At 39.0% G+C, this 25053-nt stretch overlaps 2 protein-coding genes across 21 annotated transcripts in view; one reads left to right on the forward strand and one right to left on the reverse strand.

The window, feature by feature from the left end:
* CACNA1D (calcium voltage-gated channel subunit alpha1 D) overlaps positions 1-6753 on the forward strand; it is a 189317-nt gene extending 182564 nt beyond the window's left edge. For all 19 annotated transcript variants that reach the window (XM_062610644.1, XM_062610656.1, XM_062610661.1 and 16 more), the window contains 3 exons: positions 2986-3107; positions 3209-3529; positions 4541-6753. In XM_062610644.1, coding sequence (XP_062466628.1) covers positions 2986-3107; positions 3209-3529; positions 4541-4834 — 737 coding nt within the window. In that variant the 3' untranslated portion in view covers positions 4835-6753. The remainder of the gene's footprint in view (positions 1-2985; positions 3108-3208; positions 3530-4540) is intronic.
* A 4267-nt stretch (positions 6754-11020) lies between these two features.
* On the reverse strand, positions 11021-24669 carry CHDH (choline dehydrogenase). 2 transcript variants are annotated; one of them, XM_062610668.1, is made up of 9 exons: positions 24466-24669; positions 23285-23406; positions 19236-20017; positions 18768-18919; positions 15142-15271; positions 14386-14520; positions 13471-13613; positions 12591-12693; positions 11021-11574 (listed from the first exon to the last, which is right to left on the reverse strand). In XM_062610668.1, the coding sequence occupies exons 3-9, from the start codon at positions 19972-19974 to the stop codon at positions 11156-11158; spliced, it is 1821 nt and encodes a 606-aa protein (XP_062466652.1). In that variant the 5' UTR covers positions 19975-20017; positions 23285-23406; positions 24466-24669; the 3' UTR covers positions 11021-11155. The 2 variants fall into 2 exon arrangements, with proteins under 2 accessions (XP_062466652.1, XP_062466653.1); XM_062610669.1 differs by lacking the exons at positions 23285-23406; positions 24466-24669 and adding an exon at positions 20260-20359.
* Positions 24670-25053: the final 384 nt, after the last annotated feature.

Consider the following 25053-nt stretch of genomic DNA (forward strand, 5'->3'; position numbering starts at 1 on the left):
TTTAATTTTCATGCATTCTCCTTGGATCTTTCCCTTAGTTTCTTCTTATCTCAAGCACAATGTTGTTTTGCCTGCATTTTTGAAGCTCTCATCCTTCTTATCTTGTAATTTTGGCTTTGTATGTTCCAGGCCGTACTGCAGAGTTAGCTGGGATAATCCTGTGGTGAAGTTAGGCACAGACTCAAAGCTCTTGGAATTTGGTGTCTGAGCTTTGACACTTAACAGACAGGAAGCACTTGGGGTTGTGAACCGTAAAATAAACCTCTTCCCAAACCTCTTTCTTGCTGGTGCACAAGAAAAAACACTCAGCTCTCAGCAACATGCAGCTCAATAGTGTCCCTAGGAGAACCTTATGCAAGCATGGTTGGCACAGCTGTGTCTGTTACGCATGTCTTTGGATGATGCCGTCTAATCAGTGCCATCCAAACCAGACAATTCAGGGGCATTTCTAGAAGAGTCTCCACATTTTGGCTGCTATATGGTGAATTTGCTTTCTAGTGAAAACAGAGTCCTTTCATTCTGCTAATGCTAGCAGCCAGTCACAGTCCATTTTTCTGTGGAAGTACGACTGTAAGGACCCTGTGGGTAGGAAAAGGACAGGCTGTTTTTGTCTCAGACACCCTAAAGAAAATGCAGGCATAGATTTTTAAGTATCAGAGAAAGTGTAGTGGGATCATTATACAACGTCTGAGGTACAGTCTCAGGCTATTTAAAGCTACAGAAAACTGTAGTAAAAGGCCACAATGAAGTGTATCATTATATAATAAAAGAAACATTCTTCAGCAATCCTGTCAGTGCTGCATCCTCACATTTGGCACTCGTCTTCTTAGAAGATGACTCATGCTCTCTACTCTTTGGCTTTCTGACCTTAAGGAGCACAGATGGAGAAAGCAGAAAGAATGTCAGTTTTGCACTACAGAGAGTAAATAACTCAACTGGGATGAATGATAGTGAAATGTACAGAAAGCTGCTAGTTCTCTTCTAGTAGCAGAAAAGGAGAAGACATCAAAGGGGAGGCTGTGAAAGGAGACTCTTTCTACAAGCTTTTCTGATAGCAGAGGAATTTTAAGCCAAAGAACTAGATGGATGCTGTATATATCCATTCCATGCATTGCAGAACATGCTTTCATAAAAATCCTCTGGGGCCTTCCCTTGGAAGTGTTATAAGGAAAGGGTTGGCAGCTTCCCGTGACTGCAGCCTTTGGGACTCATTTAGCTTTTCTGATAAAGTTCTAGTGACAGTATCAAACACACTGCCTACACTTTCTATCTCATGTACAAGAGACTAAATAAATGTACTAGGTAGGAGGATATTTGATAGCCTAGGATAAGAGGACCTAGTTCTGATCTAAGTTGCGTATGGGTAATGTAGGAAGTCCTTTGACTTACACCAGCATAAAGTCACAAGAGCATAGTCATACCTTCTGTCATAACCACTTATTCAATGTTCAGGAACACAGCTAAGAAATTTTAGAGGCTTGGTATCTCAGCAGATTTTAAAAGAAGGTCAAACATATTATTTGTAACTAGTGAATGGACTGTTTGGCCTTGGTGTTCTCATATGCAGAAAGAAAAAAGAAAAATAAAAAAAACAGACAAAAAAGCCAAACCCCCAAACTTTTAACATTGCACTGAACAGTTTCTGCTAGCATCTGTATTCAGTCCAAGTTAATATAACATATGGCATCTTGGCTGGGTACTGTAGTTAGTATATTGAGCTCTGTGTCAAGCTTTCTAGAGGTTTTTATACCAAACTCATTATACACAGCATTTGAGAAACTTTCAGAGGTGTACTGAGAATAATTGCCATGTTCTTTCAGACTGCTTCCTGGGGAGAAGCATGTGCAAAGTGTCTGGTTTTGAATGAGGGGACTTTTTTGTTTGCTTTTTATTCATTTTGGCGCTGGGACTTTTTTATCTGTTATGATCAGGAGTAAGGCTTCCGTTCTTGTATTTGGATTTACCATAGGAACAATGGAGAGAGACAGAAAGTGTGCATTCAGTGGTCCAAACTGAATGCAAACCGAAGGTGTCTGTTTTAATGCAACGGCTCTTTAAGGACCCTTTATTGTCAGTATCCAGCACTAAGTGTCTGGTGATAACTATGAGGAATCCCTTAACTCTTCAGTTCTGTATACAAAATTCTTGGGGTTTGAAAAACAGAAACTGAGAATAGTTTCTGTCAGTTCCAAGAGAGCACAATTTTGTATCACTGCTTTGTACAGCCAGGCTCCTTCCAGTTTTCCAGAGTGATGCTTGCAGCTGTGAGGACATACCTGGGTTCCGATTGCTGTTCAGTTTCCAGGCTTTCTTTATTGCTGAAGCTAACACAGAGGAATTATACCTATATACTCCTTCCCATTGTTTCACCTGCTTTCACCAAGACTAGCTGAGACATTTCTACATCAGCCACTTTGATCAGTTTAGATTTCTACTTTTCCCATTCTTTCATTCACATGAATACATAACAGGACAGACCGTGGCTTGTTGTTGTCATAAGTAATGGAATAAACACCAGGAACTGACAACATAAGTCAACTTGGGTATGATATTCCATATTGCACATTGCCTCCAAGGAACTGAGGATCTGGTATTTCCTTTGGGAAGTCTGGTTCATTAGAAAGAAGAGATTAAAACTGTGGGGAAGAAAGAAGAAATTCTGCTTTGTAACTTCACAGCAGTTTACAGCAAAACTCTAAAGTGTCTGAACCAGTCTGCTGCACAACCCAAGTTTGTGCTGTGAAACAGCTCCTTCCCATTCTGTCATGTGAGGCTGTGCATACTGTTTCTACCTGGGACTGCATTTGCTCGTATGTGAATCTATCTTTTATCTGATAACAGCTGCTTGCTTCTGTTAGCACAACTTATTTCTTACTGGGGATATGTTTTTATTTGTGTGGTGATTGACTCACAGTGGAATTCTGGAAATAATAGACTTTGAGGAAAAGTATTTAATTTTCCTAATGAATTATGGTTTCCCTGTAGCAAATAGACGATCTTCCTTTAACTTCGAATGCCTCCGCCGGCAAAGTAGTCAAGATGAAATACCACTCTCTCCTAATTTCCACCATCGCACTGCTTTACCCCTTCACTTAATGCAACAGCAGGTAAACACAGACTCTTATTTACCTTGGTTTGAACTAACTGCTGAAAAGAGTATGACCGAGCATTTGAAATCACTAACTTCTAAAATTCTTCCCCTTATCAGGTCATGGCTGTTGCAGGTCTGGATTCCAGCAAAGCTCATAAACATTCACCAAGTCGTTCAACGCGTTCCTGGGCTACCCCACCTGCAACCCCTCCCAACAGGGATCGTTCTCCATATTATACACCCCTCATCCAGGTCGATAGGGCTGAATCTACAGAGCATATGAATGGTAGCCTGCCTTCCTTGCACAGGAGCTCTTGGTACACAGATGACCCTGAGATTTCCTACCGAACATTTACACCAGCCAATTTAACTGTACCTAATGACTTGAGGCATAAACACAGTGACAAACAGAGGAGTGCAGACAGTTTGGTAGAAGCGGTAAGTATCACGGAAACCTCTGAAGTAGCTGAGAGTGTTTGTGTGTTTGGTTTTTGTGTTAAAATTAAAAAGCATGTAACTCAGTTCACATTACCTCTCTGAAATGTAATATTTTCAGTTTCAAAGTGCAAAACTGTTCTTAGGTAGAGACAGGGGAACTTATTCATAGTTGTCATGTAGTAAAGGATTTCTACTGAATCCAGATCTTAACATCAGTGTGTCAGAGCACTGGAGAGATTTCAAAGGGGTTTGAAATTCAGATTTTCTAGATGAGCATCATTTTGAAGTGTCCTTCTGCAGTGGCTGACAGGAAAGAGATGATGCATACGCCTGCTCTCCCTGTTGTTTCAAAAGAAATACATTGCCAGTTTTGGAATAATCTGAATGAATCAGTGCACTAAATGCAGAGAGGTGAATAACAACTACAAAGATTGTAGGTTTACTAAAGAACGCTAAGAATTTTCTTTCATAATAAAAAGGATTTGAAGATAAACAGTATATAGCATTTCTGAACAAATGTTACTGTTCTTGCTTCCATCTATCACTTCCTTTCCATTGTGATGACCTAAGCAATATACTTTGTTAGATTTTATTTGCAAAAGGGGATTCAGCATCTTCCTTGCATGTACTCTAAAGTACCAAGAACATATAGAAATCTGTGTTTCAGGCACAGTTGTTCTAATTGCACCATCTGGGATATATTAACTGTTGTTTTCAGTATATCAGCCTGATGATTTGCGATTATCAAAGACTACTCACAAATTTCTGAAGAAAAATGGCAGATGTATTGCACTATTGGTTGCACTATCACACAACTGATACAGTGTGGTTTGGAGCCATTTGATTGTTGATTAGATTTGATTGTTCTTATACATACAGTTTTGCTGTGGGTTGCCATAGTGATTCAGCAGGGGGTTTCTAGTATTTTTCACAAATGCAAAACATTGTAATGACCTGTCTGTTCTTCTGTAATTTCACTATGTATCTCATTCTCTTTCCTCCATCTGCCAGGTACTTATATCTGAAGGCCTAGGAAGATATGCAAAGGACCCAAACTTTGTTTCAGCTACAAAACACGAGATTGCAGATGCATGTGATATGACTATTGATGAGATGGAAAGTGCAGCAAGTAATCTTCTCAATGGAAATATTAGCAATGGGACCAATGGGGATATGTTTCCCATTTTAAGCAGACAAGATTATGAACTTCAAGATTTTGGTACTGGCTACAGTGATGAAGAACCAGAAACGGGACGATATGAGGAAGACTTAGCTGATGAAATGATATGCATTACAAGCTTATAGTATTTAGCAAGGAAAATGATTCTAATAACAGAAAAAGTGCCTCATAGTTTTAAGATGCTAGGCACTAGCTGGAGTGAATAACCAATCAAGTTTTGTACAAGTGATGTCACACCTCAAGGAAGCCATAACCAATAAATTCATAATCTCCAGGTTGCCGAAATGTGATCAGAGCTGCAGTACATCGTCTCCTCCCACAGGATCTTCAGTTCCTCTGTAGGAATAAGGTTATTTTTAAACCAAGCAGACTGTGACAATCAGGTTTTTTGAGGGCTAGAGTGGGATTCTGAGGTGTAATATCTTGCCTGTCTTTCAACCTTGTGCTGCTGTCCTTCCTAGTAGAGCAGGATTTTGTCAATGAAAATGTCTGTGTAAGTTTGGCACAAAATTGTATGGGGAAATAGCAACAAGAGATGAGTGATGACAACCAATAATGTCATAACCTCAGTACTGAATAGCATATCTGCTACCCACTGCATATCCATTCTAATGTTGTTTTCAAACTTGCCTCCTGATTTTTTTTTCTTAATGCTCTTCTAAAATACAGTTTGTCATGCTCTACCTGTTAGAGATTGTTGGAAAAAGAAGTTATATAAAAAGTAATCTGTCATATGTAACACCAGTTTACATAGGAAATATCATTCAGATAGTCTGTTTTATGACTATCACGATAAGGGCAAAATATACTGGAATAAATGCATTCTTACTAATGCACTTGCAACCAGGTTATAGTAGAATTAGATAAGATAGTTTGCTAAAAATTATATAGTAGAAATTATTGTAAATGAATTGTAATATACAACAATTTGTATTTGTAAAGAGATGTTCTATATTTTGTAATTATTGTACTGTAATTGAACTGCAGCAATATTTATGGACCCTAATTATTGTAACTCTCCACAGAATTCTAGATAGAAGTATTTTTACTTGGAATATATAGATCTATAGCATAAATATTTAAATAGAGCCACCTCTCTCAGTGTAAATCTCTTCTTGGGATAAAGTGTCAAGTTTGAACTTGGCAACAGAAGAGATTTATTTTTTTTTTATTACCTAATTGAGTCAAATGAATCTCTCTGTGTAAGGGATGCATAGTTGACTATTTACAATCTTATACTTGGAAAAGTAAAATATTTAAGTTACTTTAACATTTTGATTGAAAAACAAGCTCTAATTTTATTTTTTATTCATTTCATGGTAAAAATAAGTATTAAAATCATTAAAAAATTGGAAAGTTCATGCCAAGGTATTACTGGTCATGAGACAATTTGTTTTGACAAAGTGTGTTACCCACATACCCTACTTTGACAGGAAGCATCTTGGGCAGAAATTTATTTCACAGGTAAATAAAAATGCTTTACTTCAGTAGTACTTACTTTGCTTGGAAAGAAAAGAAATATGATAAAATGATTCTTCACAAAACCAAAAACCTTGATATAAGTAGTACACTATTGCCTCTATCTTTCTGTTCTATGTGTCCTGTTTCAAAGATTTATTTTTATGCAAATAAGAGAGGGCTTGGATATTGTTCACAATGCAGTAAAACCCTGAAATGACTTTGAGGCTGAAATGTCCTTGGAGGAAAATCAAAAACTGAAAGCTACTGTCTATTTTGATAGCACTGGATAACAAAGACTTGTTCTAACAAGTTATCTTATCAGGTTTTACCTGTAGTTCACATGCTAGATAGCAATCCAGTTCACATTTTTATAAATGTGATGTTTAAAACATGTCAATAAATGTTTTGTACATAATGACAGTTTCCTATGAATAACTTACAGACTTCCTCTGAAATCATTCTTATTTCAAATGCCAGGATAAGAACATAAAGGTTTGTAAATTATTTCTTGACTTACATCATTTTGTATTAAAACAAATGCAAAATGTTCTTCAAAATAAAACTGTGTAATAATTTTATTATACTTGGGACTCCTTTTACTAATAGATTTTCACCAAGAAGCTCCAAAGGTAAAACTCTGTTTGCATTGTGTGGAGAACGGAAGAGGATGTGTGGGATATAGTTGTCAGTCTACATTATCATAGTGTGCCAGTCTTTTAGGAATGATTGGTGTTAACCACACAGATACGAAGTGATTACAGTGTTCCTACAAAAAAATAGTATTACTCCCCTACTATCTAGGTAATTATTATCTCCTTAGTTACATATCTATGGAAACAATGAGGAAAATCTGACCAAAATCCCCTAAAAACATCTTTCATGCTGTCTGCCAGCAAACACTTGGGTAGGTTATGCAGTAGTAAGTCGCCCTGTTACACTTTCCCACCTTACAGGAACAAACTTTAAGAGACCAAAATAGAGCCTTCTGGATCCGGTGTCACTCTGAAATAAGTAGTTTTCACTTCCACCCACTGTGTTGTACCCACTTCTGAAAACCACCTTTTAAGGCAACTGAAATTGAACACTAAAAAATGAGGAGGAAAAAAATCCCAGACTAGGTTACTTAACTGCGTGGACTTCTGATAGCACATCAAATTTGGCAAATTGTGCTGAATGACAGTCATTTTTCTGGCAAGACACAAAACATTATGCCAACTTCACTGTATTTTCTTGCCAGTACAGTTAGTCCTCAGCTTTCAGTAGTCTGATGAGAGACTCTTTAGGGCAGATGCGCTATTTTATGAGCAAATAGACCTCAAAAAAAAAGAAAAAATGAAAGAAACTGAATTACAATCCATGTTCTATATAATTAAGGTTTAAGGGAAAACATACATCTATATAGATACATAGAATGAATACTTGTGCAATTTTATTACTGAAGTATATGGAAAAACATAATCAATATAGTCACAATTACATGGTAATTGTCATCCTTAAAATACTGCTAATCATAATAATTACTCAATACAGAAATCAGACTATCTCAGCAATTAAAGTGTATTTCATGATTTTCCAGATTTGTTTATATATGTATATAATGACAGAAAATGTTAGGAAAAAATTAAACATTGCTAAGTCTTTTACAGTGAAGCAAATTCACTGAACAAGTGAATATGTAAAATATATTCCCATTTGAACAGTGTCTCGTTTTTACAGCTTAGATGACAGAATAGAAACTAAAAACTATAACACCGTAATAAGATACATTTGGGTTCTCTCTGTAATAACTTTTTGTTTTAACTATTATTTAAAAAAAATGCATAAATCCTTTTACTAGTCCTCAAAGTATGTTTTGTATGTTTATTTTATAGCAAATGCACATTCCAAGCCCCCTTTCCAGGTCTCCAGTGTTTACATAGCTGCCTCATTTGGTTGCAGCCTAATTGAAATAAGACACTTGGAAAGGATCTTAAGTTGCAGAAACATCAAAAATTCTGGTGTACAAAACCTTGAGTGGCATTACATGAATTAAATGTAATGCAGTTTTACAAATGCTGATATTTTCTGCTGCTTTTTAAAAGCACCTTGAACTGAAATATGTGTACAAAAGAAACACTTTGGTCACTTTTCTTTCTTAATCTTATTGTCTCCAGCCAGAGACCTCCAACTGTGTCTGAAGCATCTGCAGCAAGCTATTACCATGGAAATGCTGGTGTGCTCACTTGCAAGTCCGTTGCTGGTTCAGGCCATGCTGGCAGGTCTTGTAACTTCCAGATTCTTACATCAAACCGCTTTTACAGTTAACTGGTTTTGAATACATTATATAGCATCATCTCTGCATTTACATAAAAAAATATCTGGGTAAAACTGGGAATAATATTCAATTGCATACTGTATTATTTTGTTAAATAAGTAAAACTCTGGGATTATGAGCCTGTGTTCTGCAGTCCAGTATGGTGTAAAAGATGGTTAATTTTACCTAGCAGAATGCCAGTGCTCCACAGAGCATATTAGAATATCTTGTACCTGTTCTAACTATCCCTTAGCAGACTTGACTGTGCTAGGAGTAAGAACAATTTTAACAGGAATTCACTATCAGCAACCAGGTACAATGTAGTAGAAACTAACGGTAGCATGATGCAATCTATAGCTTTCCCCAGGGCACCAAAGCTTTCAAATATGCGAGCTATTTCTTTAGCACTGCATCAAAAGAATGTCATGTGAAGCCTCAACATTCTATAGCAGTGAGACCTAAATTAATAAAGCAACTGCAGTTCACAGCAATGAAAATATTCAAGTGTTTAGAAGGGAAGGAATCTGCATGGTGTCTATGTAATGTTTAGAACTCCAAGAAAAGATGGTGATGTTTCAGAAGTAATGCCTGATCATCTGATTTCACGATGGGGCAATGTGTACCTGAACACAGACACACATGCAGTTTGGCATGTATATCTAACCTTGCTATGTCCTCATCTTTTTAGAGTGTCATAATGGCAGGGGATACCTCTGTTGTGTGTTCAGAGATAAGTTATGCAAGATAGTGGCTAGTTAATTCTCTGCAGTTGCATAGTAACAATTCCCATCCTGCATGCCTAGAATAGAAACTCAAGTTGTACATCTGCAAAAGCAGGAACTTCAGTATTCTGTCTTTCCAAATTGTGTTCCCTCTCAACTGCACAAGACTGTGGTAAGTCCCACTACTCTGAGTATCCTAATACTTTGTATTCCATGACACTAAGATACCTACTGAATACCTTTAAGTGACAATCTCAAAAGCACAGGTGCTGAATAAAAACTATTTACCATAAACAGGGACACCATTCACAGTACACACTTTCCTCAAATGCACAGCTGTATGAAATGAATTGTGTTATTAACAGTTATTCAATCACCTATAACTAAATATTCTTGCTCTTCCCCTCATTCCAAAAGAATGCATCACATACATAGATAGAAAGGTTTTACCTGTCTCCTTTTGTAGCATAGTTCACTGCTATCATCTTCCATCCTCACAAATTTTGTCTTTATGCAGATGCTCTAATGAGTTAAGTCCTTTCCCTCAGTTAGTAGCAGGGCTTCCAACCCAGCACCAGGTAGAAGTATCTGCCTTAAACATCTGCAGTTGTCCTTCTAGCCAGCACCTGAGTCAGCAACCTTTTTTACAACCTGCTCAAATGTTGTACAATTCCTTTTTTTTTTCCTGAAAAAAAGTTTATTCTGTTTACCTCAAGTCCTGATCAATCTTAGGCTACAGAAGCTTTTGCTTTTAAAATCTGACAGCTGCTTAGTCAAAAGTTATTTTAGAATACTTAATAAATCCAAACAATTCAATTGATTCAATTTCATTCAATGAGCTCAATTTCTTTAGTTGTTTGCCTTTATATGTTGCTTTAAATGAGTACCTGAAAGTTTGATGGAGAAAACTTCAATCCTGTATCTTGCTTTACACATCTGAAGATAATATACAAATTCTGTTTATATAACAAAATATATTAATATCAGCTCCTGTTTTACAATTTTCAGGAAAGTAATTTTCTGATAACTCATGTATGTCTTCTTTCTGAATACTATCCAATTCAGACTCCTAAGTTTGGTGAAGTTTGTTTTTCAGTGAGGATTTGTAAACTGTGCATTCCTTTCATAAAAACTCCACATTTGACAGATTCCTCTCTGTCCTGTTAATTCTGATATGAACTAGTTTGGCCTGTGAATATGAAATCGCATAAAAGCTTACATTTACTTAACCTTTTGAGGACGTGGGGATTACTGACTAACTGTTATCCTGGGTTAAATCCTGGGAAGTTAAAGTCCTTCCTTTAAATAACAAGGCATATTATAATAGCATGCATTAATCACTTCTATTCCTTGTGAAATTGCACAGTAGTTTTGGTTTGTGTGCACAACTGTCCTGTCATTAGAAATAGCTTCTCTTCAACAAAAGATTTTAGTTGTACCACAAAAGGTCCAGAGGAAGCCACATAAATGCTGAGGGCTGGAGCACCTCTCTTATGAAGGCAAGCTGAGAGAGCTGGGGTTGCTCAGCACTGAGAGGCTCCAGGGGGAGACCTTAGAGCAGCCTTCCAGTATCTAAAAGGCACCTACAAGAAAGCTGGAGAGGGACTTTTTACAAGGACGTGTAGTGACAGGACAAGGAGGAGTGGCTTTAAACTGACAGGTGAAATTTAGATGAGACATTAGGAAGAAGTTCTTAACTGTGAGGATGGTGAGGCACTGGCACAGGGTGCCCAGAGAAGTTGTGGATGCCCCATCCCTGTTAAATGAAATAAGCTGCATAAGCCACCTGATTAAAAACAAACAAACAAACAAACAATAGCTAGAGAAGAGAATAGTTCAAACTAATAGCTATTTTAATAGGATACATTGTTTTGCATGGTGTTTATTTTGTTGGCATGTTCAGTATGAGACACCAACATGCTGATGAAAGCTGTTAAGTAGCAAAAGATCTAGGGGGTGAGAACACTTTTTTATCTCTGTGTTTCCAAGGTCTTGGGCTTATATACAGGAACATTTTTCTCCTGAAGCGATGGGAGGCCCTTAATTATATCTGCAGCTTTCTCTGCTATCATAATAGTTGGGGCATTCAAATTACCAGTTACAACACTAGGCATTATTGAAGCATCTACTACTCTTAAGTTTTCAACACCAATTACTTTTGTTTGGGGATCGACTACAGCAGTGCTGTCTGAAAGGTGACCCATTTTACAGGTGCAGGAAGGATGATAAGCACTCTCTGCTTTCTGCCTTATGAAAGCATCTATTTCTTTGTCAGACTGAACATGGTTTCCTGGTTGAATTTCAGGGCCCTGAAATTTTTCAAAAGCTTTCTGAGCAAAGATCTCTCTGGTCAACTTGACACATTGGCGGAATTCCCAAATGTCTCTTTCTGTATGGAGAGAAAACAAGAAAACTGTAAGTACACCCTTAATTTAGGAATACATACAGAGTGCATGACAGAAAAAAATAGCGCCAAAGAGAAAAGGCTAGAGGTTAAGTCATATAGGGAGCTGCTGGAGAGAGTCCAGCGCAGGGCAACTAAGATGATTAAGGGAGTGGAGCATCTCCCTTATGAGGAAAGACTGAGGGAGCTGGGTCTCTATAGTTTGGAGAAGAGGAGACTGAGGGGTGACCTTATTAGTGTCTGTAAATATATAAAGGGGGAATGTCACGAGGATGGAGCCAGGCTCTACTCAGTGACAAACAATGATAGGACAAGGGGTAATGGGTGCAAACTGGAACACAAGAGGTTCCACTTAAACTTGACAAGGAACTTCTTCTCAGTGAGGGTGAGACACTGGAACAGGCTGCCCAGGGAGGTTGTGGAGTCTCCTTCCCTGGAGACATTCAAAGCCCGCCTGGACGCAGTCCTGTGTAACATTATCTAGGTGTTCCTGCTCCGGCAGGGGGATTGGACTAGATGATCTTTTGAGGTCCCTTCCAATCTCTAGCATACTGTGATACTGTGTGATACTGTAAGTCACTGCTGAAAGCCATAATGACGTAGGATGTTTTTCAAAGTCACAGATATGCATTCATTGTGAACAAAACCATCACTTACACTGCAAAGTCTCAAAAGGAAATAGGTACGTTACGAAGATTTGCTCTTTATTTCACTGTCTAGCCAAGGACACTAGTCTCAGATCCATTCCTTCACAAGCAGAGGAGTGGATGAACAGTATGATGCAGCAAACATAAGAACCCTGACTGCATCCCCAACAGGTAATTCTTTTTGGTTTATACAGTGTTTTGCACAATGGCCTCTTGATACCAGCTGTTTTTTATAAATAAGAAATAAATAACAATGCACCAACCAGCACTTCTGGTGTTGAGCAGATATAGAAATCTGCTACTGAAACAGGCAGGAAGTGAGTTGACATCAGAGCAAGGTGAGGCTGCATTTACCTGTTGACATGTAGTTAGGCTCAATGATGGGATGGTCATTTGGGTCTGTACTCCTCAGCTTTAGCCAGCCCACACTCGTGCTCCTCATGGGTCCCACATGGACCTGCAACACCCACACTATGCTCATGACACAGTCCCACCAGACTTACTCCCAAATTCAGTATGAAGTTTATTTTTTCAGTTTGGACAGTCTTTACAAATTAAGTAAATGTAAGCATTAAATGGAGCTAATGGAAAATGCCATTGAACGTTTTTTCTTTTTATATAAATTTGCAGTAAATATGATATTTCATAAGGGAAGGGAATATAACTGTTCTTTTGAGATACAGCCATTCCCATTTATTAATAGCAGAGCATTCAAGTACAATCAGCAAGCAGACCTATCATCACTGAAGAAATTAGCAAGAAGAAAAAGGTGTATTCAGGAACAGTTCCCCAGCATGAGCACACACTTTTGGATCAAGACCATAGGTCTTGGATTTGTGCCAGTGAATATGTCGATGGCCTCATACATTCTCACTTAAACCTCTGTCTAAACTGCAGTGGAAGAGGGAACACCTCATTTTAGTTTTTGTACAGCATCTAGCGCAAATGTGTCCTTAATCAATTGCACTATGGTGCTTCATTACTGCAAGTACTTAAACAGCAGTTCAATACATGCCTACCTTTCCAGAGATTAAAAGTAAAAATTTTGATAGCAATATCAAATAACAAGCTCATGGGTTTTTTTCCCATGTTGGAGGTTAAGCCAGCTCTTTTGTGTTATGCTGAACAAAATATTCTTCATTATATAACCAAATTATCAATATTTATAATAAAGCATAAGCCTTCCTGCTAATCACTACAAAACATTACTGGAAGATATTCTACAGCAACTCACCTGGTAAGCTTCTGTTTTGGAAGCAACCCGACCATGATCAATTACCTGAGAAGGGAGAAAGTGGAACTGAATGTCAGGGTGAGGAACCCCTGGTTCACTTCGGATAAACCCACCAGATTCTAAGTGGGCAGTCGCTCCCTCACCTAGAGAGTGTAAATGAGAGAGAATATGCTATCAAAAGACATCAGAAAAGCAAGAAATCCACTTCTTAACCCTTGGTTTCCCTACTATGAATAATTTGTATACACAGTGACAATTGCAAAGAACACAAATCCATTTTGAACAGCTTGTATTTTAAGCAACATGCATCACTTTCATCTTCTTTTCAATCACTAGATACATGTAAATATGCATAACTTTGGAAATTCCACTTATTTGAGAGCGGGATATTACAGTTATCTCACTGTAACTAGCAGGCCTAGCATCTAAGTCCAGAGGCGGATTTGGTCCCAGGATCCTAACAGATGTGAAGGGAACTGACTGCAGCATCCTGACACTACTGCGCGGCATGCTCCATGACATGCAGTATAGTTATTCCATCAGTCATAGGTATCGGGCAGAGCCATCCACAGCATCTGCCCTGAAGGGGAAAGATTAAGAGTGTACAGTGCACCTCATGTTATGTTATTTTTGTATCCATTTAAAACCGTAAATTAGCACTCGATATTTACTTGCATGGCAAAAAGCCACATATACCCAGCATAAGTTGTGAAATACTAACACCATAATTCAGATACTATAAATATTTGAAATATTCTGATTTAGAAAGAAAGAAATAGCAAGCAGGCTCCAGTTATTTCCCAGAACATAAAAAATTTATATATGAAGGCTCCCAGACTTTGGAATTCATGGGTAAAAGACTGTAATAATTCTAACTCAATCAATGGTAGAATGATTGCATACTTTGTTTCATACCTGTAAACTTCCAAAGCCATTCTAGACCAATTCTCACCATGTTAACTGGCTTTTGTGCATTGTATAGTGTAATAGGTTTGGTGCACTTTTGCTGGATGTACACTTCTAAATGATCTTGAAGGTTCTGGCCTACTCCTGGGGAGGAGGGGAAAAAAAGGAGAGGTGTGAAGTTATTTATTTCACACTGAACAATTATACATAGCATTTGCAACCAGAAAATAGCATAAATGGGAACTAAACTCAGAAGCAGTGATAACTAAAACCATATCAGCCTTTTGCTCATGTCAGAATAAGATTTTACATAGCATAACTAGAATGAAAATAGTTAAATGGCAGGCACTTCACTTGTTCTAAAATTGCCAGATGACTTCTAAATACAGTACATGCTTTTCTAGTTTTAAGGAAATTTTCATGTTATTCCTTCTATCTTTGAATATATATGACAGTGGGAGTTTATACAATCTGTTGTGGATCAAAATTAATTTGAAATTCTAAATTATAAGGATACTGCTTTATTTAAAAAGTATTCAGTGGCATTTTTTAGAAAGGCAATTTTCACTATCAAATGTAGTGAAGGAAGTGTAGGAGTTTATTGCTCCATTCTAAAATTAAAGCAGGTTTCCACTGATTTGTAACACATACTTTTCAGTCCACACAACCTGACATAAAGACAACATAATTTCATGGATTCATTTCATCTAATGGTCTTTGAATTGCATCCATAAGAAGATGTAAGGTTAAAAGAAATGAAATTACCAGGAAGGTGGCAAACAACAGGGATCCCCAGTTTTTTTAGATCATCTGCATTGCCGATCCCAGACAGCATAAGCAGCTGTGGAGAATTTATGGCACCTCCACTTAAAATAACTTCTTTACTGGCAAAAGCCTAAAATGAAATGAGCACAAAAGTCCTAACATTATTAAGCCTGATCTGAATGCAACCAACATGTCAAGAGCTTCAAATGTTACTCATGTTCAGATGCTATTCTGATCCAGATTAGACACCCTTCCCCCACATTCTCCTCATTTTAAATGTATTCTTATCCTGCCAGGAGTTTCTGCAGAGAGAAACGATCAAGCTTTCACTTTGATCATTACTATATTCCCTTCAAACTGTATGTATGGCACACAGACATTCAGCTCAGCCAGTACTGTGGCTGCCAATAGACTCCTCTGCTGCTTGCTAGGAAAAAAATACCTATGATACTCGGACCAGTCAGCTAAGCATCTCTTCCAGTTTCAGTATCAATTTGTAAACTAAACTGAAGCTCTTAAAGAAGGCATTGAATTCAGAGACATGCTAGCTCAGAAATTATCAGGAGCTTATTTTCTATAATAACCAAGACTAATGCTTGGTTTCATAGCTCTCTAGTCTGTAGACTGTAGTCCTCAGAAACCCCTCAAACACTAAAGCACTATTGGGAGAACTCTGACTGGAGGCACATATACAATTCTGTTTTGCCACCTCTTCCCTGTTGCCACATTATTTACATTTAGGATCAGAACTATACCACTTAGTGCTTTCCACTGTTAAAAGGGAAAACTGCATGGAGTAAGAAAATATTGGTGCCCTCCTGCTTTTCCCTCTACTCCCTGAAAGAGGACAAATGTGGGTGAAATCAACATCGTTCAAACTATCTCCTTCTATTCTAATAAGGTGGCTCATGAACACACACATGTTAGATGTACTCCATCCTCCCTCATCACACTTATGTTGCCTGTTGGAATGTAAGATATCCTTTATATCCACCCCAAGTTTCTGAATAGAAATGGTTGCATGTTAGAGAAAAGGATCTGAGATTCACCTGTACTTAAGACAGAATAACTGCACCACAGAAGAAACATAAAGTAAGCAACATTTATAATTTATGCAAATTCTAATAATACCTAAGCTAGTCCAATGATTTAAAGCAACATACATTTGCAAAAATAACACCATAACTTGTATCTGTTATTTCTATCAGCGTGGCCACAGTGAGATAAAAATCAGATGAGGCACAAAATTGCGCCCCAAACTTCTCGTTAGCAAGCAAAACCCACAACAGTTCAAGCAAACATATCTGGTATTGCTCATTTTCATTCTCTAATTTCATAGAATGTAAGGTGCTACCATGAGTAACTCCTTGGTTTTGTTTCAGATGAGACATTTGCCTTCCAAAGAAACATTAAAATGTGCCATTTTTTCCTGGAGTATGGTGAAGTGTTAACAGATTAGCATGGAATTACTACAATATTAAACTGTAGTAATCCTGTCCTTTTTGAATAACACCTCAGCTATACAAAATGATGGTGAGTGAGACTGTTGCTAGTAATAAGATCAAAATATAGTAAGAAGATGAATTTTGGTATTTTTTTTCCCCACACTGTTTACCCAATATTGCTGACAGATAGCCAGTGCTAATGTTTTTTTGTTTGTTATTGTTTTGCTCTGGGCAATTATTAGTTTGTTAAAACTAATACTTGGCATGCCTGTAAGTGCTGAATCCAGACCTAGATATGTATTTTGCATATTATACAAATATAACTCATTTATATTTTCTTAGGTACACACAGAACTGGTGCCAGTTTGTTCCAGGTAGTGTTCAAATGATGCTTGTTGGGTCTACACTTACTGCAAAGTCAGCACTGTGGTTATTCCTGTTCCACATACAGTATTTCACTGTGCTTAAAGCTAACATGCAAAGAGGAAAAACTGACTTTGAAATATTTTTGTATGAGTTATTTAGTCTATGATACATTACAAACATTTGTCCCCTTTAAATACACTTTTCTGCTTGAATCTGAACTCAGAAACTCCAGGAATGTTCAGCCTACCTTCCCTACTTTTGTCAGAGGGTTTATGGGAGTCCTGGGAGCTCTCAGTGTGTACTGAGGTAACAAGTCACTGGCTTGATGAACAGGTTTTGAATTGTGCCTGAATCTGATTTTAATGATCTTTTAACTTTACTGATGACTGATGTAAAAGAGATCCTACCTAAAATAGACTGTAAAATCAAGAACACTTTAATATAATCAAGTGTTTCATTGAGATGTTCTTAACTTAATAAAATTATTAGCTCTTCCATGCTGCAGGTATAAAATTTTCCAGAAACTAAAAGCAGAGAAGCCCTGCAAGTTTAATGCTGGGAGGGAGGGAAATCCTTTGAAGGTGTACTCTAAATATATATTATTCACTATGAATAATTCATACATATATTAATATGTATGAAAATCCATGGCAATTAAAGAATTTTGTGGTTAAAGTCGTCCAGTATTCAGAAGGTCTTTGATCACATTTATTCAGCTTTCCAACACTTTCTCCAACAGAATTCATCTTGACACTGCCACAGCAACAGCAAGTAGAGACACTGTTTTCACAGACATTTAACAGCTCATTAAAATTATTAAATTTTCTTCAAGTTCTGTTTTACATTGTCAAAATTATTATCATTACAATCCACTTAGAAAAGAACAGATTTGTTCTGCGCATTAAAAAATGACAGAACAGTTTATTTAAATTGCATTTTAACTTTTAGCACGTGTTCAGTCACAGAACACTTGTCTGTTGAGTCTTGTAAGGCCTGCTGAACTCAAACCAGCAAAATTTGTACTGTCCTCCCTTTAGGATATTGCTATTACCCTTTTTAGTTGTTTTATAATTGTCTAATTATTAACATACAAGTCCCTTTTAGGCAATTTCCTGGTTATGTACTCCATAATCAGCTGTAATAGGGGAATGTTAAGGGAAATGGGAATATTTGAGGTCTTATGAAAGTCAACGGATTGAAAGCTGCATAAAATGAACTGTTTATCCACAGTTAAGTTGTAATGGCAAGTGAAGCTTCCTTCCACATGACGTCATGTTCAGTGGAAGTTGGACTGATACTGAAAAATGTTCATTCCACAAACAACCATAAGGAGCATTTCATCACTGTGTTTCATTACTATCCCAAAACTCAATATGTAATGGCAAAATAAAGTGAACAACTCATTGTTTCCCCTTGAGTCATCCATTTTGTTATCCAGCTTTTACAGATTTTCCTATGTCACAACAGCATTTTCAGAATTGTTTTTCAGAAACATCAGCATTTCATCACCCTATTCAGTACACTGAAACAGTACATGATTGCATCGCAGTTTACAAACAGAAACATTACGTAATACTCTTGTGTAACATCAAGTTATGGCTTGCTCCCTCAGTACCAAGAGTTGGAAATATAATGGAGATCTTCATCTCTAACTCAATTCAGCTGAAGTATCATCTACTGCTGTACTGGAAAAGACAACACAGCATCTGAACAGCAGGCATTTTGCATGTTAAAGTGCCACTTCTATTAAAATTTTTAAAAAATTGATTTTGCTTTGACTCATGCATTTCACAGTGGAAAATAAAAATTTCTTACCTTTTTCCTTTGCCCATTTTTCACATACTCAACACCAATGGATTTTGTTCCTTGAAACAAGATTTTTGTTACAAGTGTCTTCTCTGCAACTGACAGATTTGGGCGTGATATGGCTGGGCGAAGGTAGGCACTGGCTGTGCTCCATCTTTGACCTACAATATATATTTATATTTAACAGCAAAACAGTCATGTTCAGTTTTCATCAAAAATTCTGAAAACCTGTTCTCCTTCCCAAACTTAACTATGAATCAAGACTTGCATGGCAGTGCAATTTTCAGTGAAATACACACTAGACTAATAGCAAACTGCTGTGAAATGAATGGGGTGTAAATACAGAGTGCCACAGCTGTTTAGCAATGTAACCAACCAAATGGCATTCATGCAGCTTGTAAGTTCATATTCCAAAATGCTTTCTGAGGTACCACTGGTGAGTCAGGAACACAAATTAAGGACTCCTTTATGATTTACCTTGGTACACAGTCATGTCCATCCAGCCAAATCCTTCTTGTTGATAGCCATTCATATCATCTGTGAAAGGATACCCAGCTTGCTGGGTTGCCTCCAGGAATGCATGATGAAGGGGATGGTTTGTTTTCCCTCTTGACACATGCAGGGGTCCATTTCCACCTCGATACTGATCTGGCCCCAGTTCATGTGTCTGTGCCTTCTTAAAATAAGGCAAGCAATGCTCATAGTCCCATCCAATAGCCCCTTCCCTGCTCCATCGATTATAATCTTCTGCATGCCCACGAATGTATACCATTGCATTGAGAGAAGAGGAGCCACCCCATACTCTCCCACGGGGCCAGTACAGAATTCGGTTATCCAGATGCTTTTGTGACGTTGTGTGGTAATACCAGTTGTATTTCTCATCACAGAGGTTGTATGTTAATGCAGCAGGCATATGAATCTTCCACATCAGTCTTTTACTACCTAGAAGAGTATCTTTAGGGCCTGCTTCCAAAAGTAGTACAGTACTGAGAGGGTCTTCTGTCAACCTGTTGGCTAATACACACCCTGCTGATCCAGCTCCAACAATGACATAACTATAAGAGTTTGCCTTTTCAGAACTAATCTGAGAAGCTGCACGTGAAATTTTGAATTGTTGTTTGTTGATGCCCAGTACGTTCTTTAACAGAATTCCTGTTACTTTGTGCATCTGATTCACAGGACTGCAACGTTGAACTCCCTTCATTAAGTATGGCATCTTTACTGGTAGTGTCACTCTTGTAGAATTTCTAATTTTTACCCTAGAAAAGCAAACAAACAAAAATCTTAATTAAGATGTAATGTTCATATAGTGCATGATCTCTACAATCATAGAATCATAGAATAGTTAAGGCTAGAAAGGATCTTAAGATCATCTAGTTCCAGCCCCTCTGCCATGGTGTCAGTCATTTTCCAGTAAAAACGATGTACTTTACCCATTCTCTCTATCCAAAAGGTTAACAATAATGCCCATAATCCAATAAACATTTACTCTGGAACTTACTGTCTTATTATTCTTTCAGTACAGTCTCTGCATCAATCAAGTGGCATACTATTTTTTATTGTATGCAGTCTGATTTTGATTTGCTTCTGGTTCCTGAGATAGATAGAAACATGAAGTACAATATCAAGCATTTGCTAAAACCAGACAGGATGGAAACCTTTGCTTATCCTGTAGTCTCTCTTCGTCTGCCTCTAGTAGGTAAGAATTTAAGAAAAACAACAATTTCACAAATTTCTCCCTAAGTTTGTGACACTCAGTGGTATTGCTTAACCAATTCACAACAATGGAAGTGCTGGGTCTGACCACTGTACCTTCTGCCAGACCATATCTAGGACAACGTCTCTACAAAACAAATGTGTAACAGTGAAACTGGGTTTCAGCTGCTTCTAAGGGACCGCTGGGTTTTGTAGCATGTCTCCTAACATAGGCAAAGGCAAAATCTGTTCATCTGTGACTTTCTAACTTACTACTAAAACCACATCCTGCAGGAGTGCTCCGAGTACAGTCACAATCTTAACACCACCAGATCCTTACCCAAGGTTGGAATGGCTTTTTTTTTTTAACCTTCAGAAAAGCCTGTAAGCCTTGTAAGCAACACAGGTTTAGCTCCCTGTTGCACAGGTTTGTGTACTGGGACTAAATGCAAGATCTTCACAGCCTGAGTGTCATAGATACTGATGCGGCTGGGCACTCTGAAGTATAGAAGTATAGAATCATAGAATGATAGAATAGTTAGGGTTGGAAAGGACCTTAAGATCATCTAGTTCCAACCCCCCTGCCATGGGCAGGGACACCTCACTCTAATCCATGTCACCCAGGGCTCTGTCCAACCTGGCCTTGAACACCACCAGCATGTTTCTCTTCCTCTCTCCCCTTGAAACTACTCCTCTTGGTATAAACAATTATCCAGGAAAATGGATATCCTTGGGCTTTAAACAGTATTTCTTCCTGGCCCATGGCTTCTGTCTAAGCTGTTGCTATGGATTCTAGAGACAGCAACCTATCCAGAGGCTGTTATATTGTAATGCACTACCCATCCAAAAGACATAAGCAAGCTTTCTCCTGCAAAAAAAAACTGAATACTGTATTATATCTGTAAAAACTATTTTTTTCAGAAAGTGTTACATTGATTTTCATAAATTCGATTTGAGGTTTTTTTTTTCCCACTAAAATGTGCCTTAATGGATCATTGAAACACTCAGCTTTTTCTTATAAAAGGTGGAACAGAACTGTACTCATTTTCTAGAGTGAAACACTACAATATAAAGTTTGTGAAAGCACACAAGAGCCCTTAAGGCCAACTCTGTATGCAGGCTGCTGATAAACTTTAAAAGTCTTCCACGTACAACAATATTTATTTACAGTTTGATGTACAATCTCATATGCAAAAGTATTCTTTTTTCCTCTTGGGAAAAGGATGAGAAGAAGCACACATCTCTTACTCTTCTTAGGAAAACTTGTAATAGGCTGTACAAACCCTCAAAGTCATTCTCACCTGGCTAATTCAAAATTGATCCCAGCTGGAGGTGAGGGGTTGTCTTTCTACAGGTGGAGACTATTAAAGAACCTTTTCTGGGAACAGAGGGTTCAGCAATTTCCTGTGATACAGCAGGAGAGGATATAAAACCTCTCTGTTTATAGGTGTGTGCGTGTGTGTGCGTGTGTGCGTGTGTGCGTGTGTGCGCGTGTGCGCGTGTGTGCGTGTGTGCGTGTGTGCGTGTGTGCGTGTGTGCGTGTGTGCGTGTGTGCGCGTGTGTGCGCGTGTGCGCGTGTGTGCGTGTGTGCGCGCGTGTGCGTGCGTGTGCGTGTGTGCGTGTGTGCGTGTGTGCGTGTGTGCGCGTGTGCGCGTGTGCGCGTGTGCGCGTGTGCGCGTGCGTGCGCGCGCGTGCGTGCGTGCGTGCGTGCGTGTGTGTGTGTGTGTGTGTGGTGAAGAGAATATAAGTTCTGAAGCTCTTGTGCAACTGGTGGGTCATGGGATTTTATTGCTGGGTTTGGTAGAATATGGGTCTGGGCCTTGATAACCTGGGAAAGATACTTTGTCTCTATAATGGTAGCTTTGTTGGCTTTTTTTTTTTTTTTTAATTTTTATTGGTGGAGATTCACCATTGTAAGGTAAAGTGATCAGCATTACTCCCAAGGAAGTATAACCTTAGATTTTGATGCTACAAATATTCAACACTTAAGTACTGGCTGTTTTGTTTTGACATGGTATCTATAATGCTATTAAGTATTACTGTGCCCCTTAACCAGAATGACAGCTGTTAAACCTACAATCTACCTGGTTCTTGGCTGTAGAAAGGGTAGATTCTGCAGAACACCTGGAATCACGTCCAGTCAGGGACTGACTTTGGTAGTACTGGAGGCTGTAGTTCTATAGCTTGCTGCAGTATCAGTAGTACTGAGCTCCCAGAAATGCTATGTCAAGTGACGCTCTAGAGGCAGCATTGGTGTTACCGGATGAAGTGTTTGTGCCTTGGCTTATACCAGAATCCTAATACAGAATTCTACACCCTTTGCAAAGCTGATTTGTTAAGACTCTCTTTCATGTGCAGGCTTTGAGACTCATAGAAGAATTCAACCTTGTATTGAAGAGGTTGGTATCAAGGACTGAGATCATGAAGTCCTGAAATCAGAACATGATAATACTGCTTTCTAGAATAATCTGTGTAGTTTGCTGAGCATGTATGGGTTTAGCACAGTTCATCTTCTTCTACAGAAGATAGTCTTGTGGAATTCTGCAGAACAAGAGAATATCAGTAAAAAAATAAATGCATCCTTGCATTAAACTTTTCCTTAGTTTTATCTGTTTTTTTTTGTTTGTTTTTTGTTTGTTTGGGTTTTCTGTTTGTTTGTTTTTGTTTTGTTATTTTTTTGTTGTGGGTTTTTTGTGTTTTGTTTTTTTTTTTTTTGCCAAAGAGAATTTATGGTCACCTCTCTTAAATATCTTAGTAGCTATGACAAAACAGAATATGTAGAAATAAGCAAGTTTACACAACATGGTTCTACTGGAATGCTTTGTACTTACCACGAGCAAAAAGTTGTTTTTTGGACCTTACTGGGTATTACTGCATGTCTTCATTGGGATTTTCACATATGACCTCTTAATGAATATTCAGTAAGACATTACTCGGGCATCAGTGACTAGACCTGCAGAAATGCATATAGAGCAACATAAAATATATTCCCTGTATTGCACTGCGGCTTCAAAATGGAGAGCTCTTTTTTTTAAAAGCATGCATTTACAAATATTACTCTTAAACAAAGCCTGTAGACAGTGGCATACAAGAGGGAAGAGATCAGTAGCATCTCAGCAGGAAAATTCTGTTCCTAAAGTTTAATAATGAGCACCAGGTAGCTAGAACTGGGCAGTGAAGTTGTGAAATGGTGTTTGGGGCTCTGTGCATCATTGTTAACATGTTTCGGAATGCAGTATCAGGTTTGAGCAAGAAATAAACCTTGAGGTAACCCATGTGTACCTGCCGTTGCAGCTCTGTAACTCTACAGATGCTGCTTTGTGAAAACAGACTTGGGTAAGGGACAGTGAAGATGCAGAAGGTGAACTATGTGTTACCTGGGGGTTTTGGTTGTTTGTTTTTTTTGTTTGTTTTTTTTTTGGGGGGGGGGGCGGGTTGGACTAAATTGGCTCGCCATCTCTAACAAAGCTAAACAAAAGTTCTAGCATTTATCCTAGAGACCTTGCTCTTAGATTTATAGTCTACAAGAAAGAGAGGAGGGTAGGCATCCCACACACATAGGGAGGAATACATTGAAAAAACTGAACAGTAATGAAATGGTTCTGCAGGTGGATGAGGCGGCTAATCTAGAAAAGTTGCACGAATACCCTCTCTTGCAGATGTAAAATGAGCCCCTGTCCCAGAGCTGTCTAATAGCATGGGCAATACATGGTGTAGCAGAGGAGTGAGACCTTCGCTGGACTGGACGTTTCCCCTTCACAGCACTGCGCTGCCAAATCCTGTCAGACCTGTCTGTGTAAAACGCAGGAGGAACAGCCCCTCGGGTAACAGCATCTCTTACCTTTATTCAGTTTCTTCCCCCACTGCAGACTGTGTACGCAAGTTAAATTCACCTGCTGTGGGAATGTTTTGGATTAACTTTCCATTCCAGTTCTGCTAGTAAGAAAGTTCATTCGGTTACAGAAACCTTGTAAGTTTCATTTTAGTGGCTGAACTGTCCAAGCCTACTTACCTCACCATTTCCTCCTTCAGGAACAAACGTATCTGCAGGACCAGGGCATCAGGCTGCTGTGAACTTCTGCTCGGGGAGCCCGGAGCAGCTCTTGTACCACACAAAGGCGGGGACCAGAGCGAGCCTTCCAAGGAGGGCGATCGCGAGCCTGTCCCGGTACCCTCCGCAGGACGGGGAGGCCTGTGCCTTCCTCAGAGCCCCTGAGGGGGGGCTTCGCTCCCGTCTCCCGGGCCCTTCCTCCTCACGGCTCCCAGAAGCGCCTCTAAGAGCCTCCTCTGCCCGCCGGCTGCGGCCCCGCTCACTCGCTCGTCCAGCGCAGGCAGCCCCCAGCGCGGAGCAGGTGGGTGGTCCCTGCTAAGTGATGGGGCCCCCGGCGGGAGAGCGCGGAGCCAGGGGCGGGCTGCGGCGCCGGGGCCCCCTCTCTCGGGACTGGCTTCGGCGGGGGAGCGGGTGGAACTTCCCAGGGGAATGCACCCTTTTGGCCTCTGTCAAAGTTGTGTCAGAGCGACTTCGTGCCGTTTCGAAACCGGCCACAGCGACAGCGGGACGAAGTCCGCAGCCTCCCGCACCCTGCCGCTCCCTCACGCA

Source organism: Pezoporus occidentalis, unplaced genomic scaffold (genome assembly GCF_034315485.1).
Source record: "Pezoporus occidentalis ecotype Australia unplaced genomic scaffold, CSIRO_AGI_Poc_V1 ctg149, whole genome shotgun sequence".
Classification (NCBI taxonomy): domain Eukaryota; kingdom Metazoa; phylum Chordata; class Aves; order Psittaciformes; family Psittacidae; genus Pezoporus; species Pezoporus occidentalis.

Bases quoted from the DNA above. Each gene is read 5' to 3' on its own strand.
- CHDH (XM_062610668.1), bottom strand. From the start codon at position 19,974: ATGCCATACTTAATGAAGGGAGTTCAACGTTGCAGTCCTGTGAATCAG. The intron at 18,920-19,235 runs GTAAATCATAAA...TATATATTGTAG, and splicing joins GGACATGACTGTGTACCAAG to GTCAAAGATGGAGCACAGCC. The intron at 12,694-13,470 runs GTGAGTTGCTGT...TGGGTGTTGCAG, and splicing joins CCAAAACAGAAGCTTACCAG to GTCCATGTGGGACCCATGAG.